Source organism: Tupaia chinensis, unplaced genomic scaffold (genome assembly GCF_000334495.1).
Source record: "Tupaia chinensis unplaced genomic scaffold, TupChi_1.0 Scaffold000402_1, whole genome shotgun sequence".
Classification (NCBI taxonomy): Eukaryota; Metazoa; Chordata; class Mammalia; order Scandentia; family Tupaiidae; genus Tupaia; species Tupaia belangeri.
This window is the reverse complement of record NW_006159904.1, coordinates 1,029,483-1,045,983: the sequence shown is the minus strand read 5'-3', so window position 1 is coordinate 1,045,983 and position 16,501 is coordinate 1,029,483. Positions and strand designations below refer to the sequence as shown.

At 38.3% G+C, this 16,501-nt stretch overlaps 3 protein-coding genes across 5 annotated transcripts in view; 2 read left to right on the top strand and 1 right to left on the bottom strand.

The window, feature by feature from the left end:
* Positions 1-6,219, top strand: part of SUPT20H (SPT20 homolog, SAGA complex component) — a 56,174-nt gene extending 49,955 nt beyond the window's left edge. The window contains exons 25-27 of the mRNA XM_027774088.1: positions 3,293-3,398; positions 5,055-5,158; positions 5,897-6,219. Of these exons, the coding sequence (XP_027629889.1) occupies positions 3,293-3,398; positions 5,055-5,158; positions 5,897-6,037 (351 nt within the window). The 3' untranslated portion in view covers positions 6,038-6,219. The remainder of the gene's footprint in view (positions 1-3,292; positions 3,399-5,054; positions 5,159-5,896) is intronic.
* A 95-nt stretch (positions 6,220-6,314) lies between these two features.
* On the bottom strand, positions 6,315-15,898 carry EXOSC8 (exosome component 8). 3 transcript variants are annotated; one of them, XM_027774089.1, is made up of 11 exons: positions 15,573-15,898; positions 14,499-14,572; positions 13,990-14,053; positions 13,529-13,602; positions 12,074-12,119; positions 11,212-11,317; positions 11,071-11,116; positions 8,919-9,015; positions 7,886-8,006; positions 7,292-7,398; positions 6,315-6,529 (listed from the first exon to the last, which is right to left on the bottom strand). In XM_027774089.1, exons 1-11 carry the CDS (start codon positions 15,886-15,888, stop codon positions 6,414-6,416), a joined length of 1,167 nt encoding a protein of 388 aa, XP_027629890.1. In that variant the 5' UTR covers positions 15,889-15,898; the 3' UTR covers positions 6,315-6,413. The 3 variants fall into 3 exon arrangements, with proteins under 3 accessions (XP_027629890.1, XP_006154251.1, XP_027629891.1); XM_006154189.3 differs by having other exon boundaries at positions 14,499-14,535; positions 15,573-15,643; XM_027774090.1 differs by lacking the exon at positions 7,292-7,398.
* The window catches only part of ALG5 (ALG5 dolichyl-phosphate beta-glucosyltransferase), a 47,347-nt gene continuing 46,667 nt past the window's right edge, over positions 15,822-16,501 (top strand). The window contains exon 1 of the mRNA XM_006154185.3: positions 15,822-15,902. The gene's annotated coding sequence lies outside the window, so the exon portion shown is untranslated. The remainder of the gene's footprint in view (positions 15,903-16,501) is intronic.

Sequence of the window (16,501 nt, the reverse complement as noted above, 5' to 3'; positions counted from 1 at the left end):
CAGGGTCTTCACACCATGATGCATCTGCAGCTTCAACTAATTGTGATCACATACACACACATGCACCTGATGTGCACAGGGAGGGCCCAGGATGGGAACCCAGACCATCCCATGTGGGTCCAGCTTTGGAGCATTACATTATCACTGCTCCATCATCTGTATAATTTTCTTTCCCATAAATTCATCTTAAATGGGTTATTTTGACATGTGTTTGATTTATACATATGTGAGGATTCTCCAGATAGCTTTCTATAATTAATTTCAGTTTAAATCCACAGCGATGTGTAAAAATATTTTCATTTCTTTTAACTTGTTGAGATTTGTTTCATGATCCAGAATACAATCTGTCCTAATGAATATTTTAAGTATACTTAAAAGAAATGTGTATTCTGCTATCATTAGGACTGTTCTATATTAAGATAAAGTTGATTGATGATGGTATTCAGATGTTCCACATCCTTACTGATTTTCTATTAATACATATTCTATAAATCACCAAGAGAAATGTGGAAGTCTTCAACCAAAATTGTGAACATTTCTATCTGTTTTTGCTGAAAGTTATTATTTAAAGCTGTATTGTTAAGGTTCATAAACATTTAGGATTTTTATGTCCTATAATATTGACCCCTAATCATTAATAAATGACCTTTATTTATCTCTGGTAATACTACTATTTCTCACTTCTTTCTCTTTATCAATAATTATCAGAGCCTACTTTTTCCATCCTTTTAGGTTTAGTCTGAGTTTTATTTCTTTGCATTTCTTACTCAAGGTTTTTAGCTTAGTTTGTTTTTAGAATTTTGCCATAGGGCTCATGTAGGGCTCCTGTTCTTGGGAAGAGAGGGAAATAACAGTCTCCATTTTGGGTATGCTCACACACACTCCTGGCAGGACTAGAACTGTAGTCAGCCATGTGGGGAGTCAAGCACCTCAACAACCACACTGCTTACTGGCCCTAGGTTCTTAGTCTTTATTCCAGCTTCTTTGTGAATATTTTATTCTGTTTGTAGTGTCTTAGATACTTCTTTAGTGTTAATTGGGTGGTTTTAGGAGGGAAGTTTGTGTCAACTGGAGTTATTTGCATTTTAAGATTTTTGTTTTATAGTAAGTCTTTTATGGAGACAATATGGTTTGCTTCTTTCTGTTGTTCATTTCATGTACTGGGTTGAAAGTTCAAGAATGTCCTCTGTCGGGAACCAGCAGTTAGCATAATGGCTATGTCACTGGACTCCCACGTAGTCGACCGCAGTTCACATCCTGGACCCGGTGGCTTAAAACTCACACCGGGCGCATGTGCATGCGTGCCCACGATCCCGAGAGGAGAATGGAGGAGAAGGGATTGCGGCGTGACCATCCCCCCTGGGGGGTGATTTCTCGCTTTCTGTCTCTAATGTCTCTCTCTCTGTCTGTCTGGCGAGCGCACGTGCCCTATAGTGAAAATCTCTCAAAAAAAAAAAAAAAAAAAAAAGAATGTCCTCTGTCAGTCAGCTTTGAAGAAATTAAAATTTCTTTCTATATCCAAGATTTGCCACTAGATAGATGTAACTTTAGAAATATTTAGTCTTGTATTACATACTGAAATATTTTATCTGCATTATTTTCATGAAATCTAAGTTAACTATTGCTTTCCTTTATGGAATTTGCCTTAAGTGTCATATCAAAGATGTATGGCTTGGGTGTCATATCCAGGAACTCTATCTAGCTCTAGGTCCTAACCTTTTTTTCCTATGTTTTTTGCCAACAATTTTATAGTTTTCTGTTTTAAATCTGTGACTTTTTTTGTTTTGGCAAAGAATAGCCAATTATTCCAGTGCCACTTGCTGAAAAACCTATCTTAAATTGAATTAACCTTGTTTGTATCTTTATCAAAAGTTAATTGACTGTATTTGTGTGGATCTGTGTCTGGATTCTCTCTTCTGTTTCACTGATAGGTGTGCCTCTCCCGGCCAGTGTTTTGATCAATGTGGATTGTGATTTCTCCCACTTTATTCTGTTTTTCCAGAATTACTGTAGCTAGTCTTGATCCTTTACCTTTCCATATAATTTTTTTTTTGAGAGGTTTTTGCTATAGGGTGCGTGCGCTCGCCAGAAAGACAGAGACAGACAGAGAGACAGAAAGTGAGAAATCACCCCCCAGGGGGGATGGTCACGCCGCAATCCCTTCTTCTCCATTCTCCTCTTGGGATCTTGGGCACTCATACACGTGCCCAGCGTTGAGTTTAAGCTGCCGGGTCCGGGACTCGAACCACGGTCGACTACGTGGGAGTCCAGCAACATGGCCATTATGGTAACTGCTGGTCCCCCATATAAATTTTATAATCATTTATATTACAAAAAGTTTGTTAGTATTTTTAAAGGATTTGAGTTAAACCTGTTGATCACTTTACGGGAGAATTGTCATCTTTGTTATGTGAATCTTCCAGTCCATGAACAGTGTATGTCTCTGTTGAGGCTGAAATCAACATTTTTAGTTTCAAAAGACAATTTCTATACATATTTTACTTAATTTATACCTAAGGGTTTTATTTTGTTTCTTTTATTCAGCAGTTATAAATGGTACTTTTAATTTTGGTTTCCACACTCATTATTCATATATAGTATTGATATTTTTGTATAGTGATTCACATGTTGTCTTTTTGGTTTTTTTTCTTTTTTTTGGTGAGATACCGTTGAAGGCTTTCCCTTATTTTACTCTTTTATAAGACTGAGTCTAGGACTGCCCATGACAAGGATCGCATGTGGCCAGTTGTTCAAATCCTAGACTCGGTGGCTTGGAAATCATGTTTGGTTGCATGTGCACACATGCATAAAATCCTGACAGGATGGAGGGACCAGCAGTTAGCATAATGGTTTTATCACTGGTCTCCCATGTAGTCAACTGTGGTTCAAGTCCTGGAACTGGTGGTTTAAAACTCATGCCGGGCGCATGTACATGCGTGCCCAAGATCCCGAGAGGAGAATGGAGGAGAAGGGACTGCAGTGTGGCCATCCCCCCTGGGGGGGTGATTTCTTGCTTTCTGTCTCTGTCTGGCGGGTGCATGCGCCCTATAACAAACACCTCACCAAAAAAAGAAAAAAGAAATCCTGACAGGATAGAGAAATGGAGGAGAGAGGATTACATCATGACCACACCCCATTGAGTTTTGAATATATTTCTTCCATGAGAAAGAATTCCCTGGTGTGCTGCTGTCTGGCTGGCCCTAATATTTTTATTTTTCATATAGAAAAAAACTAATTTTTAATCAACTCAATTATTTTTCCTTTTTGTAAAATACATTTTTTTTAAATTCAGGGTTCAGAACAAGGTTTAACCAGTCAAGAACAGGCCTTATCTGCTCAGCAAGCTGCTGTTATTAACCTTACTGGAGTAGGAAGTTTTATGCAGTCACAAGCAGCTGGTAAGTTATCTTTATAACTCCATATATTACATTTATAAACGTATATATTTGTGATGTCACCTCTTATATTTCTTTATTTGCAAGCAGTAAAAGAAAAAGTTGTAATGTGTGAACTATTAATTAACTGATGGCATTTTGAGACTTATTAATTTGTCAGTTGAGCAAAGAGCTTTGACATTTTTATAGCAGTTATATATTTCTTTGCATCTTACTGGCAAAATTTTATACAATTACCCCACTTACTAGGAAGCTACCAGAGCTGTTCAGTGTTTGCCAGTAATTATCTTAATAACTTCACCCTTCATTTTTCCTGTTGAGACTGCAGTTTTCTAGCTTGTATAACCTTATCTCATTCTGGTTGCTTGTACTTACATGTCTTAAATTTTAATGATCAGTAAAATTACTTCTGTAAGCTACTTTTACTGTTTTTTAAAATGAGTTTAAACTAAATGACTATTCCATACTTCTGTTCTATGCTTCTAGCAATAAATAGAAAGCCAAAGATTTACCCTTTTTTTTAATAAAGAATTATTTTATTTATTTATTAATTTATTTTTTAATTTGACCAGAGGGAGACAGAGAGAGAGAGGGAGAGAGAAGGTGAGAAAGCAAGCCACCAGGTCCAGGACTTGAACTGTGGTCAGCCATGTGGGAGTGTCCAGCACTTTAACCACCACACAACCTACTAGTTCCCCCAGATTTATCTTTTAATAAAAATTCTCAATTGAAGACAATAATTCTAACTTCACATTTAATAAAAATGTATAAGCCAGATGGATGAAAAAGCTATGGTAGAATTTGAAGATTTAGTCAGTGAATATGTTGTCAACATTTTGAGTTAACTGCTGTGAATTTAGTATGAATGCCTTTAAGATTCCTTAAATATATAGCTCCTAGTGTCTGGATTTAGAAGTCCTTGAAAGTAGAATAAGTAATTCTTACATAAAATTCTCACTTAGAGCTAGTGACTTTTCAAGTAGAAATTTATAATTGTATACTTATCCCACACAAGTTACAAATTTCCTGAAATAGGTATAGTATAATTTAGAGAAAGAATTCTAGGCTGAAAAATCATGACAATTCTAGCTCCAGACTTGCTTTCATTTCAGTTAGTGACTTCAACTTCCCTAGCCATACAGTGAGACTATCAAACACTGATTACTGTGGTCCCATGCAGCTTGAAATGCAGTATTGCAGTCTTAGCTCACCATGATCTTTGTTGTTTATGTAATAAAGTAGTCTGATAGTCACTGTAACATCTTGTCTACCAGTTTTGTCATTTTAATAGTTTGGATTTCTTTCATTCCTTTTCCTACTACACTGTATTTTAAAAATACTGTATTCAACTTCACATTTTATTAGAAAGTGTTCGAAACAGAATAGCATCAGTATCAAATTTTGAGACATAATAGGGGAGGGATACAGCACTTTGGCTCACACGTACTTCCTTCCATTTCCATAAAGTTACATAATCAGTGGTACCCTCAACTAACAGGAAACTATACTAAATTTATTCTAAAATGTCTATGATTTGATAACTTAAGATTAATCATACTGCTAACTTTTCTATTATTTCATTTTCTGTGTTGTCCTTTTCTAACCCTGATAGCCTTCCAACTTTTTGACTGGCCTGCTTTCCCCTTCTCCTCTCTGTAGTGTTGTCTCAGCTTGGCTCTGCCGAGAACAGACCTGAGCAAAGCCTTCCTCAGCAGAGATTCCAGCTCTCCTCTGCCTTTCAACAGCAGCAGCAACAGATCCAAGTAATCCAGCAACTTCACTCTGATTACATTTTAAGATACTCAGCTCCAAAAGTACCTCAAAAATACCTTGCTTTAGTTTTATTTTACTGTCTTTTAAGACTGTACAGTAACTAGTAAATAATTTAGCCAATTTTAAAGTCTGACATTTTAGCCAGTCAACTTGGAGCACTGAATATATACTTCTTTCCTAATTAAAAACCTTTCATGAAGTGCTGGTGGCACATTAACATATGTTTCTAGTTTGCATTATATTTTGAAAGAGAGTTGTAAGTGCCAATTGTAAACTTTCTAATATTGTCCTGCAGACAAGTGGTCCCATTAGTAAATGCTATACCTGTTTATTTAGAAAAATGTTATTCCATTATTTTAGGAAGGAAAGTCAGCATATGATATAGTTGACTATCTTGATAGTCGGGGTAGTTTTTATATATTATTATAAATTATCATACAACAAAATGGTAACTGAAGTTGCTGAGTTACTGCAATATAGACTGGCAGGCCTTAAAGTAACAGAAAGAATTTCGAAGTTTGCCAAGAATAATTTTAAAAGCCCACAGCAGGCTTCTGTGCCACTGGTGCTGTTTGACTGTGCATTGTCTCAATGTGGTGGTATAGTCCCTTTTTGTGATCTTGGTGCTTTCTCCCTTTCAGTTTTGTTTTCATCACTCTCAGGAAAAGTACCTTTGTACACCTGCCGTAATGAACATAACTTGTTTTTTTTTCCCCTCCCTTTTCCAGCAGTTGCGATTCTTGCAGCATCAAATGGCTATGGCGGCAGCAGCAGCACAGACAGCTCAGCTACATCGTCATCATCGGCATACAGGCAGCCAGTCAAAAAGTAAAATGAAGAGAGGCACACCAACCACTCCAAAATTCTGAGTCTTGCATTACTTTTTTTCTTCTAAAAACACAAGAGCATTGAATCAAAAGGATTGAGTTTCTATTTCCATGTTTTTGTTCTTTTTTAATGTGTCAGTGTTTTACATTACTAGGTGTACAAACTTTATACAGAAGCACAACCCTATAATTTTTAAATAAAACAGGGAAATGGTTTAATGTACTAGGGTTGGTTTGCCCAAGTCATTTCTTTTTAAAAATGGTTCCACTATACATTATATATATATGGAAGTGACCTAAAAAATACCAGAAACATCTTTCAGAAGAATGTAGTTTGATATTTATTTAGTATAAAAGGTTTGTGCACAGTGTAACAAATACAATTTTTACAAATCTGTTTTGAAAAAGTTGTGGCTGTTTATTTGGGTTTCATACTCTTAATTACTTCATCCATCAGTTCTTTTACTTCTTTGTGTCTTGTAACTGCTCGACTCATACAGTCCTGAAGTTTAGCTCCAGTCAGCCCACTTCCACCTGAAAGATTATTGTGCCAACATAATTTTAATATCTCAGCTACTTTAGTTTATAAAATGTCAACATCATGCAAAACTTATAAAACAAAAGGTGGATAATTAAATCACTGTTGTCTCAAGATTTGGAAGTTACATTTTTAAAAAATATTTTTACTTTATTCATGTTAAAGTGTATACTCATGCACATTAGGGTTCATGTGGTTACCCCACCATCCTTAATCCTTCAGTTCTGTTACCCTTCAGGATTCTGGGTACATGCATGTGCTCCCAGCCTACAGCAGCCTGGGCCCACATTCGAGCCTCTGAGCTTAACTGCTACCACAGGGCCACCCCAAAATTATGTTTTAACATGATCTCTATGTGATTCTGATACATGCCATAAGTTTAAGAACCACTAATTCACAATAAATCTTTCTTCCACTTGGCCCTCTCTAATGTAAAGTTCACAATGAGTTTTCATCTGTGATATTTAAGAGTAAAGAGGCAAGGGGACCAGCAGTTAGCGTAATGGCTATGTTGCTGGACTCCCATGTAGTTGACTGCAGTTTAAGTCCTGACCCGGTGGCTTAATCTCATGCTGGGTGCATGTGCGTGTGTGCGTGTCCAAGATCCCGAGAGGAGAATCGAGAAGGGATTGTAACGTGGCCATCCCTCCTTGGGGTGGGGAGGGTGATTTCTCGCTTTCTCCTGTGTCTTTCTGGCAAGCGCACACACCCTATAGCAAAAACCTCTCAAAAAAAAGAGCAAAGTGGCAGGAACGTGCCTGGTTTGTGAAGACAGCAGAGCTTGCCTTCCTCATCCATTACTACCGTCAAGGTTCCCGTTGCCAGATGTTCTTCCTCTCCAGTAGGGTCAACTATCAGTAAAGTGCTATTAAAAAAAAAAGTTATAAATCCATGGAATAAAGTTTACTTAATACTAAATACTAAGTATACTATGTTCATTTTAGGTTAGGTATTAAATCTCAGGTAGGAGCTAAACAAACAGGAAATAAAAAGTGTCAACCTAAAATCAAATACTATAAGAAAGTTTGCTTTTCAATCTGTGAATGTGTTAAAGTCCTCAGCAAATATGGACTGTAGCTTCAGGTAAAAGAACTGAAAATTAACATTACACAGGAAGAAATAAACCAAGAAACAGGTAAGTGGACATAAACTTGACTGTTCAAATCAGAATGCTTATGAAGGTGTAAGCGTTGACTAGAAAAAATTTTGTAGGCACAAGTATAAGCTCAAATGTCTGGAGCAAACTAAAATTGGGATGTATGGCCACTTACACAGTTTCTAAAGAGTAAGAAAGCTAGAAATAATTCATTAACTTTAAGAATAGAATTTTTTTATACATTTCATTAACTTACTCATCAAACACAGCAAATGATGTTGCAACTGGATGAGTTCTAATATTCAGATAACTTTTCTTCTTTAAATTAACTTCTGCTAGTGCAGTTTCTTCATTTATAGTAACTTCAGGTAACTGTACTATAAAAAGGCAATTTCGTAAAGTAAGTCTCTCGCCCTACTGTAAGTAACAGTTTCTATTTCTAGGCTTTTTTGCAAATTCATTTTTCCCTCTAACTTATCCAGAACATTCTTATTTTAAAAAAAGAAAAAGCCTTCAAACAATTAAGATAAATACAGTAGATAAAAATATTTTTCAGAAAACCTAACATCTGTAATACTGCTTTTTAAAATAAGTTTAAGAAATCAAAATGAGTGTCAATAATGTGTAACTACTTTCCATCTGCAAAGTATTCCTTTAAACATTTTCATTGTAGTTATTTCTTCATCGACACTCTCATAAAGTAGTAGTATACCCATTTCATTACAAATAAGGAAACTTCAGCACAGACCAGTAGAGCCAGCACTCAAATATAAGTCTATGATTTAATGCTCTATGCTAACTAGATTTCTGCCTCCAACCAGTTTATTATCTATTTAGCAGTGTAATACGGGTATATATACAGTTGTACAAATCAATCTTTCTAGACTCCTTTACCATGAAAGGTGACATTTGTAGCCTTTTCAGTAAAAACATTCATTCTTCTTTTAGCAACATCACATAAAGAACTTAAGAAAATATTTCAGATCTTCACCAACTACCTAGACTATAGTTAGAACTCTTATTCACCCATATTAACACTAATTTGGGAAGGACTGCAGTCCTAGCTCAAGTAAATGAGTATGGTAAAGGCAACATTATAAATACTCTGTTCAAGAATATAAAACTTCCAAGTATATTTGGAAAGATTTTTCGGTATTATGTTCACAAACCTGGGAACACGTGATCGACAGGTAAATCTTAACAAAATCTTTGAAAATTATATTGAACAAATCTTTACAAAATATTCTGACCCATCTGTAGGAGTATTATCTTTTATTGAGATTACTTACCATTTTTTAAAGCTGCTAACAAAGCAAACGTACAAGCATCCAAAATGTTTCCATCATAGTCGAGGCAAATGAGATCACAGTACAGAACCCAAGCAAGCTGAAATAGTTTTGTACAAAAAGAAATTAAAGCCTTGGGATGAGCAGAACATACTGTTTACTCAGACTTAACCACAGAACCTCTGGTTAAGCAAGATAACCTTCAAGTCTCAAAAACTTAAAAATGATTTTTTCTTTATAAACAGGAAGAACAAAAAAAGTAGGTAGGATTGGTGAAAGGCTTTTTGACTATCAAGCAAGAAATGAAGATCTCCACTTCCCTAAGGGAGCTACAGATGTAGAAGGAATTTCCATTCCTATTCTTAGTTTAGAGATGTATTTTTTCAAAGCTCTAACCAAAACTCAAAATGTACTTTGTACTTTCCCACAGAATCCTTAAAAATGAAATGTTTAGGTTTCACAATGCAAATCAATCAGTAAGTAATCCAGTAAGAAAAGCTCTCTGGGTTCTAATCAGCATAACTCAAGTTTTCAAAGACTTGGAATCTGCTGTGTGGATTGACATTAAATGCATTAGCACAATCAGAAATTAATCTAAGGGGAAACAGCAGTTAATGTAATGGCTATGTCACTGGACTCCCACTTAGTCGACCGCGGTTTGTGTCCTGGACCCGGTGACTTAAAACTCACGCAGGGCATATGTGCATGTGTGCGTGCGTGCGTGCCCAAGATGCTGAGAGGAGAATGGAGGAGAAGGGATTGTGGCGTTACCATCCCCCCTGGGGGGTGATTTCTCGCTTTCTGTCTCTATGTCTCTCTTGTCTGTCTGGCGAGCACACGCCTCTCTGTTCTGTCGGGCGAGCACACGGCCCTTATAGTGAAAATCTCTCCAAAAAAAAAAAAAAAAATCTGCTAAGGAGTAAAAATGACTACATTTTTCTCTTAAAAGTTAAGGGAGGGGGGACCAGCAGAGAGCATAATGGTTACATCACTGGACTCCCACGTAGTTGGCCATGGTTTAAGTCTGGGACCTGGCAGCTTAAAACTCAACGCTCAGCACATGTGCCTAAAATCCCGAGAGGAGACTGGAGGAGAAGGGACTGTGGTGTGGCCATCACCCTGGGGGGTGACTTCTCGCTTTATTTCTCTCTGACCCTGTCTCTCTAGAGAGCACACATGCCCTATAACAAAAAAATCTCTTTATGAAAAAGGAAAAAAAAGGGAGGGAGCTAGCAGATGGCATGGAGGTTAAGGTACAGGATCCCACATGGCAGGCTGCATGGGCAGCTTGAGAATCATGGTGGGTATGCGTGTCTGTGCGCCCCCAAATCCCAAGAGAATGGAGAAGAAATTATGGTGTGGGCCTGCCCCCAACTCTATGCCTCTAACAGAAAACAAACATAGGGAACCAGCAGTTAGCGTAATGGCTATGTCGCTGGACTCCCACATAGTCGACCGCAGCTGGCAGCCTGGAGCCGGTGGCTTAGAACTCACGCCGGGTGCGTGTGCGTGCGTGCCCAAGATCCCGAGAGGAGAATGGAGAAGAAGGGATTGCGGCGTGACCATCTCCCCTGGGGGGTGATTTCTCGCTTTCTGTCTCTATGTCTCTCTGTCTGGCGAGCGCAAGCGCCCTATAGTGAAAACCTCTCAAAAAAAAAAAACAAAGCAAATATAGAGCAGGGCCAGCAGGTGGTGGAGGGGTTAAGGCAGCTAACTGTGGTTTGAGTCCCAACTCAGCAACTTGAGAAAAGAGCTGCCCAAAAAAATCCAAAGAGGGGAAAATGGAAAAGATTGAGGTGTAGTCACTCCCACAGCCTACCTCCAACCCTCCAACATGTGCTTTTTTTTTCTCTTTCTACTTCCCTCTGCCCCTGCGCCTACTAGTGCACATGCCTTTCAGCAAATTAAAAATTAAAGGAAAAATGACCTCAACTTAAAAGTCATTTAACAGGCAATAAGTCAGAGTTCTCTTTATGAACTTCATATAGATAGAGGAAGATTGATCTTTTAAAACTAATTCCATCTATTATTAAAACCTGTAAGATATCCATGTATAAGGCCACTGTTGTTTGCTGTTTTAATTTCCTTGTTCAGTTTCCTCACCAAAAAAACTTAATGAATTAATAAAATCTCACAATTTCTCTATTTCTCTTACCTTTCCTGGAGAAATGCATAAGTCCTCTTTCTGAATTATCTGTGAACTTGATTTAATGACAAAGAGCACAATAAATGAAAAGGTCAGAATCTATTTCAAAATGAATGACAGTAAAATTCTATCTTATCATGAAGGTCTTACTTTTCAATGACATCTGCAATGAACTGGCTAGCCACTTGGGCCTCTTCTCCAGGAGGGCCTGACCGAAATCTCGATGAACACAGGGGTGGTAGATCCACATTAGGAACTGAAAGAAACACTCTGCAGCTATGAACTAAACTTTACCCTCTGGTTTATTAAAGGTATTACCAATCCATAGCAAAAGTGACTGTGGTCATAGGCTTTTCAAAGTGGAAAACCTGTAACATTATATTCTTTGTGGTCTTTATAAAACTCCTAGGCCCAGTGAAGTGTGGTCATGCTGCCATCCATTCTCCTTCATAAAATGGAGAATCTTATGAAATACAAGTTTGCAATAGCTCTTTGACCAAAAAGTTTTCTTGATTGAAGACATCTAAATATTTAAACGAAAATTGACTGAACAAATTAAAGGTTAAATTTATGAAATTCTAATCTTCTACTAATACATAAAAAACTTTTGGGAACCAGCAGTTAGCGTAATGGCTATGTCGCTGGACTCCCACGTAGTCGACCGCAGTTCGCGTACCAGACCCAATGGCTTAAAACTCACGCCAGGCGCGTGTGCGTGCGTGCCCAAGATCCTGAGAGGAGACTGAGAGGAGAATGGAGAAGGGATTGCAGCGTGACCATCCCCCCGGGGGGTGATTTCTCGCTTTCTGTCTCTAATGTCTCTCTCTGTCTGTCTGGCGAGCGCACGCGCCCTATAGCAAAAATCTCTCAAAAAAAAAATAAATAAATAAAAAACTTGGGGAATGTGTTTCATTTCTGTTGGGAATAACTTTTTACCTAACTCAATAGGACAAAACTACAATTAGAATTGAATATATTAAAGTATTTATGTTAAAATTACAAAATAACTTACCAATATATCCTTTATTAGGGGTATCTGTTGGTGGTGCTGCAAATTCCTACAGAAGCAAACAAATGTTCCTATTGAAAAAAGCTACTAAAAATTTGCAAAGACAGTTTGGCAATCAGTTAAAGGCCCTACCAAAAACCATCTTAGCTAATCAGAAGCATCTACTCTGATGGGAGAATAGTGTCAGCGGTTCCAAGGACATTGCCTCTGATCCTCACAATAGCACTGCAATGTTAATAGACTACGTTACAGTTCATGAAGATTACCTGGGGATCTTTTTAAAAATATTACTTGTGGTCTGCCCCACCCTCTTTCCCACTCATTCAGTGGTCAAGAATCTGAATTTAACACCCAGGGGAGTGCTCGCTTCGGCAGCACATATACTAAAATTGGAACACCCAGGGGATATTGACACAGCCAGATTTAAGAGTTGGTGTAGTGGTCAGAAGCAAAAGTTCTGTATCCCTAACTCAGTCCAAATGTCAGATGGATACATGCTGGTTGAGAGTTTGGGCAAGTGATTTAGTGGGAGAAAAAAACTGTGCCTATTCCTAGGAACTGTTAATAAGGGTTAAGTGAGACAGTGAAGTCTCCAATGTAAAACCTGGCAATGAGTAAATGTTCAAATTACTCTTAAGGTATAACCCAAGCTTTACCAAAGAGAATCTGAACTTAGGTTAAGTAGTGATGTAGTAGAGTCCAAAAAGCACAGGCTATGGTTAGATTTATGTCTAAGTTCTATTTGGCCTTGCAGACCTGTACGAGTTATTGAACATCTCATAAAACAAAATATGCAGAGACAACAAATGATTATTCTGAAGATTAAATTGGATAATTCTGTAAAGCACCTAAGAACACGTCTAGAACATAAATACTCAATAAATGGGAGCTATTATTCTCTTACTTTTTCTTTTTTTTAACAAACTCAATGTTCTACACATTTCCACAGATTAAATGCCATCACTGACTAAAAGAATGTCACCAAAAAGGGAAAGTGAGAAATCACCCCCACAGAGAGGATGTCCATGCCTCAATCCCTTCCAGTCTCCTCAGGATTTGGCACACACACACACACACCCATGAACAGTGTGATATTCGAGCAGCTGGGTCCAAGACTCAAACTGCACAGTCAGCCGTGTGGGATCCTATGCCTTAACCTTCTTGCCACCTGCTGGCTCTTTTGAGAAATCTTAATTGCTCAAAAGGTAAAACCAAAACTCTTTAAAATTACAAGTGATGATGACTTAAAAGCAGCTTTACTTTGGTACATTTGACAAATGTTCCTCAATTATAAAGTCATTAAAATTGGGTCATATTATCTAATGATCATAGGTGAAAGCCTTGGGGAAATTAAATACTAAAAAACAACTGCCTAATCAACAGAATCATAGGTGTATATTACAATCAAATAAATGAAGATAATCTGTTAAATCTCAACAGGAAAAATATTAAACCTACCGCTTTAACTCCACAAATTACTGTAGTATTTCCCAGCTTCACTAATGCAGAACCATCTGCAGTACTAATTGAACCTAAAAAGGTAAGTAAGCAATAAAAAGTCCATAAAAGGAAAATAGCTATAGAATAGAATAGTTAAGTTTTAGTTTGCTACATATGATTAATTTGCTATACATGTCAGCAGCTTAAGAAAATTCACTCCAAGTTCAAGTCAGTGACTTTGAAATGTAGAACTATTTAAAATTACTGTTGTAAGAAATTTTTCACCTGTCACTGAATTTGAGTTAAACATTTTCCAGGCAATAACAGGAACGATTAAAAATATTTATATGTATTTCTCTTGACACAAAATTATCAGATAGCTAAGACATGGTAGTATTGGGCTGAAAAGTTGTTTTAGTCATTCAGATGCTAAAACTTGGGAATATCATGCAATTGAAACTGGAAAAATATATCCTTACCTATGTTGACAGTTGTGGTTCTGAATTCACCAAGTTCTCTTCCATCAGGACGGCAGTTCTCCTTCTAAATGTTTGTTTGTAAGAAAACAGATTATATCTATGTGTATGTTTACATATACACCATGGAAAAAAATTAAAACTCATTAATTTTTTAAGAGGTTTTTTTTTTTTTTTTTTGGCTATAGGGTATGTTGGCTCACAGGAGAGACACACAGAAAGCAAGAAATCACTCCCCAACCCCCATTCCCAGGGGTGGGGTGGCCATGCTGCAATCTCTTCTCCATTCTCCTCTTAGGATTTTGGGCGGGCATCACATACCCGGCATGTTAAGCTGCCGGGTTTGGGACTCAAACCCTTGTTGACTACCTGGGAGTCCACCTATGTTATCATTACCTACTGGTCCCAAACCTCATTAATTCTAATGAATTAATATAAATGACTTAAAATTTGTCTTTAAAAAGTATATTATTCTCAAAAGGCATATAACATACATAATTACATTTATTTACCAGAAATCTCCTGTAATACTCCAGAGGTTCCACGGTTCTGAAACATGTATTTAAAATATACCAGGTTAATGAATCTTAAAAAAAAAACAAAAAAGCAAAAGATGGTAAAGACCTTAAGAATGTGCTGATGTACCATAAACCTCCATAATACCTTTCATGATTCTTATGTTTACATTGTCACCTGTAAGTAATTATAAAAAGATGCCTTCTACTCTTGGAGTAGCAATCACATTCAATTGCTGCCCTTAACTCTGCCTTAAAACATACAGGATTAAGGTCTAAATCTTTAAGAGGATTTAATCCAGGTGTTAAAATACTCATTTCATTCCTGTCTGGGGGATTCTTAACCTAGTGACCACGAAAAAGGCTAATTTTATTTTCCATGTAATTAATAGTGGGCTTATTATTCGGTTGTGACTGTGCACAATAAACCATTTTAACATTAGCAACACCTGCAACTTTAACCACCACAGAGGTCATAGATGTTTTTAGTTGTGAAAAGTTTAAGTTTAGGCTCAATGGTTATTTGGAAATTACAGGAGTTATGAGAACTGCCACTAGCTCTTGTTGAAGGAATTCTAAACCAACTTTACCTATTGCTACATCACGAATTCGGAATTTACACACACATTAAGAGAATTGTCGACAAAACTGGCTTTCTCTGGAGTCCTACCGTTCTATCCATTTAAAAACCGAGTCAATTGGTTTCACCAGCTTGGCACCCCCCAAAAAAATATGTAAAACGCTCCGGAAAAGGCACGACCCTTTTAGGAAAAAAACGAGATAGGAACTGGGCAGCAGGTCCTTTTGCGTAAACAATTTTTCTAAGTTTGCAACTGAGTCGCTTGGGTATGCGTTCACTATACACTAAACTCACAAGCGCTCCAGTGCGCAAAGAACTGCACGGTCCCTTCGCCTCTCCTTTCCTTTCCCTGTGACCACCTCCAAGTTCTTCTATGTCGCCTGCCACAGCAGGGAAAGAAGACACCGCAGATGGAGAAATCACAGCAGAGCGTTAAAGGAAATAGAGGTCCACCGGGTACAGACTCGGCCCCGCAAGCCGCCAACACTCACTTGAACCCGGCCGCCATCTTCCCGCCCACGTGCTCGCGCCTGCGCGGCTCCTCCCGCCTGAGCGCCGGCCTCGCTGCGGCACTTTCCGCGCGCAAGCCGGGGCGCGTCTCCGCGTGTATGAGAAGTTGAAGGCGAGGGCTGGGAGTGAGTGCGCCTCCGCACGCGGACAGGGCAGTTCTTGGCCTGCCCCCGCAGTGATCATCCCTACCCAGATGCTTCTCCACGCTTCCCCGCCTTGGACGTACTTTGACGAATCTGCTACTAGAGACGTGATTAGGTGTCCCTGACTAGCAAAAGGGTGGTAGTTCTGAATCATGTCAACCCTTTAAGGTAAAGCGGTTTTATAGCCAGTAATTACGTGTTGCGTGTGAGCATTATTCCAGTGTTTCTGCGTCCTTTTTAGGTTAGGCCCTGGACTTGCCTGGCACCTGAGCGAGTTAACCTGGGCAAGTCTCAGAGCTGGCTTCCAAGGAGAAACGTGTGTTGTAGACGATCTCCTGGCTCGGGCTTCCCACCTCCCTCCTAGGTAGGGTTGCCAGATAAAGTATACGACACCCAAATACATTTGAATATTAGATGAAGAGTAATTGCTTAAGCTATGGGTATGCCCACAAATAGTGTATGTCGTGGGACCAGCACATGGCGTAATGACTCACAGATTTAAACTCACGCAGGGCGCATGTGCATGCGTGCCCAAGAACCCGAGAGGAGAATGGAGGAGAAGGTATTGGGTCTTGGTCGGGGGTTATTTCTTGCTTTCTGTCTCTGTCTCTCTTTCTGGCAAGCGCAGGTGCCCCATAGCAAAACCCTCTCAAAAAAAAAAAAAAAAGTATGTTGTTAGCTTTTACCAGGGGCTGGAAAAAATGGGAGACGTTTTAGGGATAGATAACAGTGGTGATTGCACAGCATTATGAACGTAATTAGTGCCA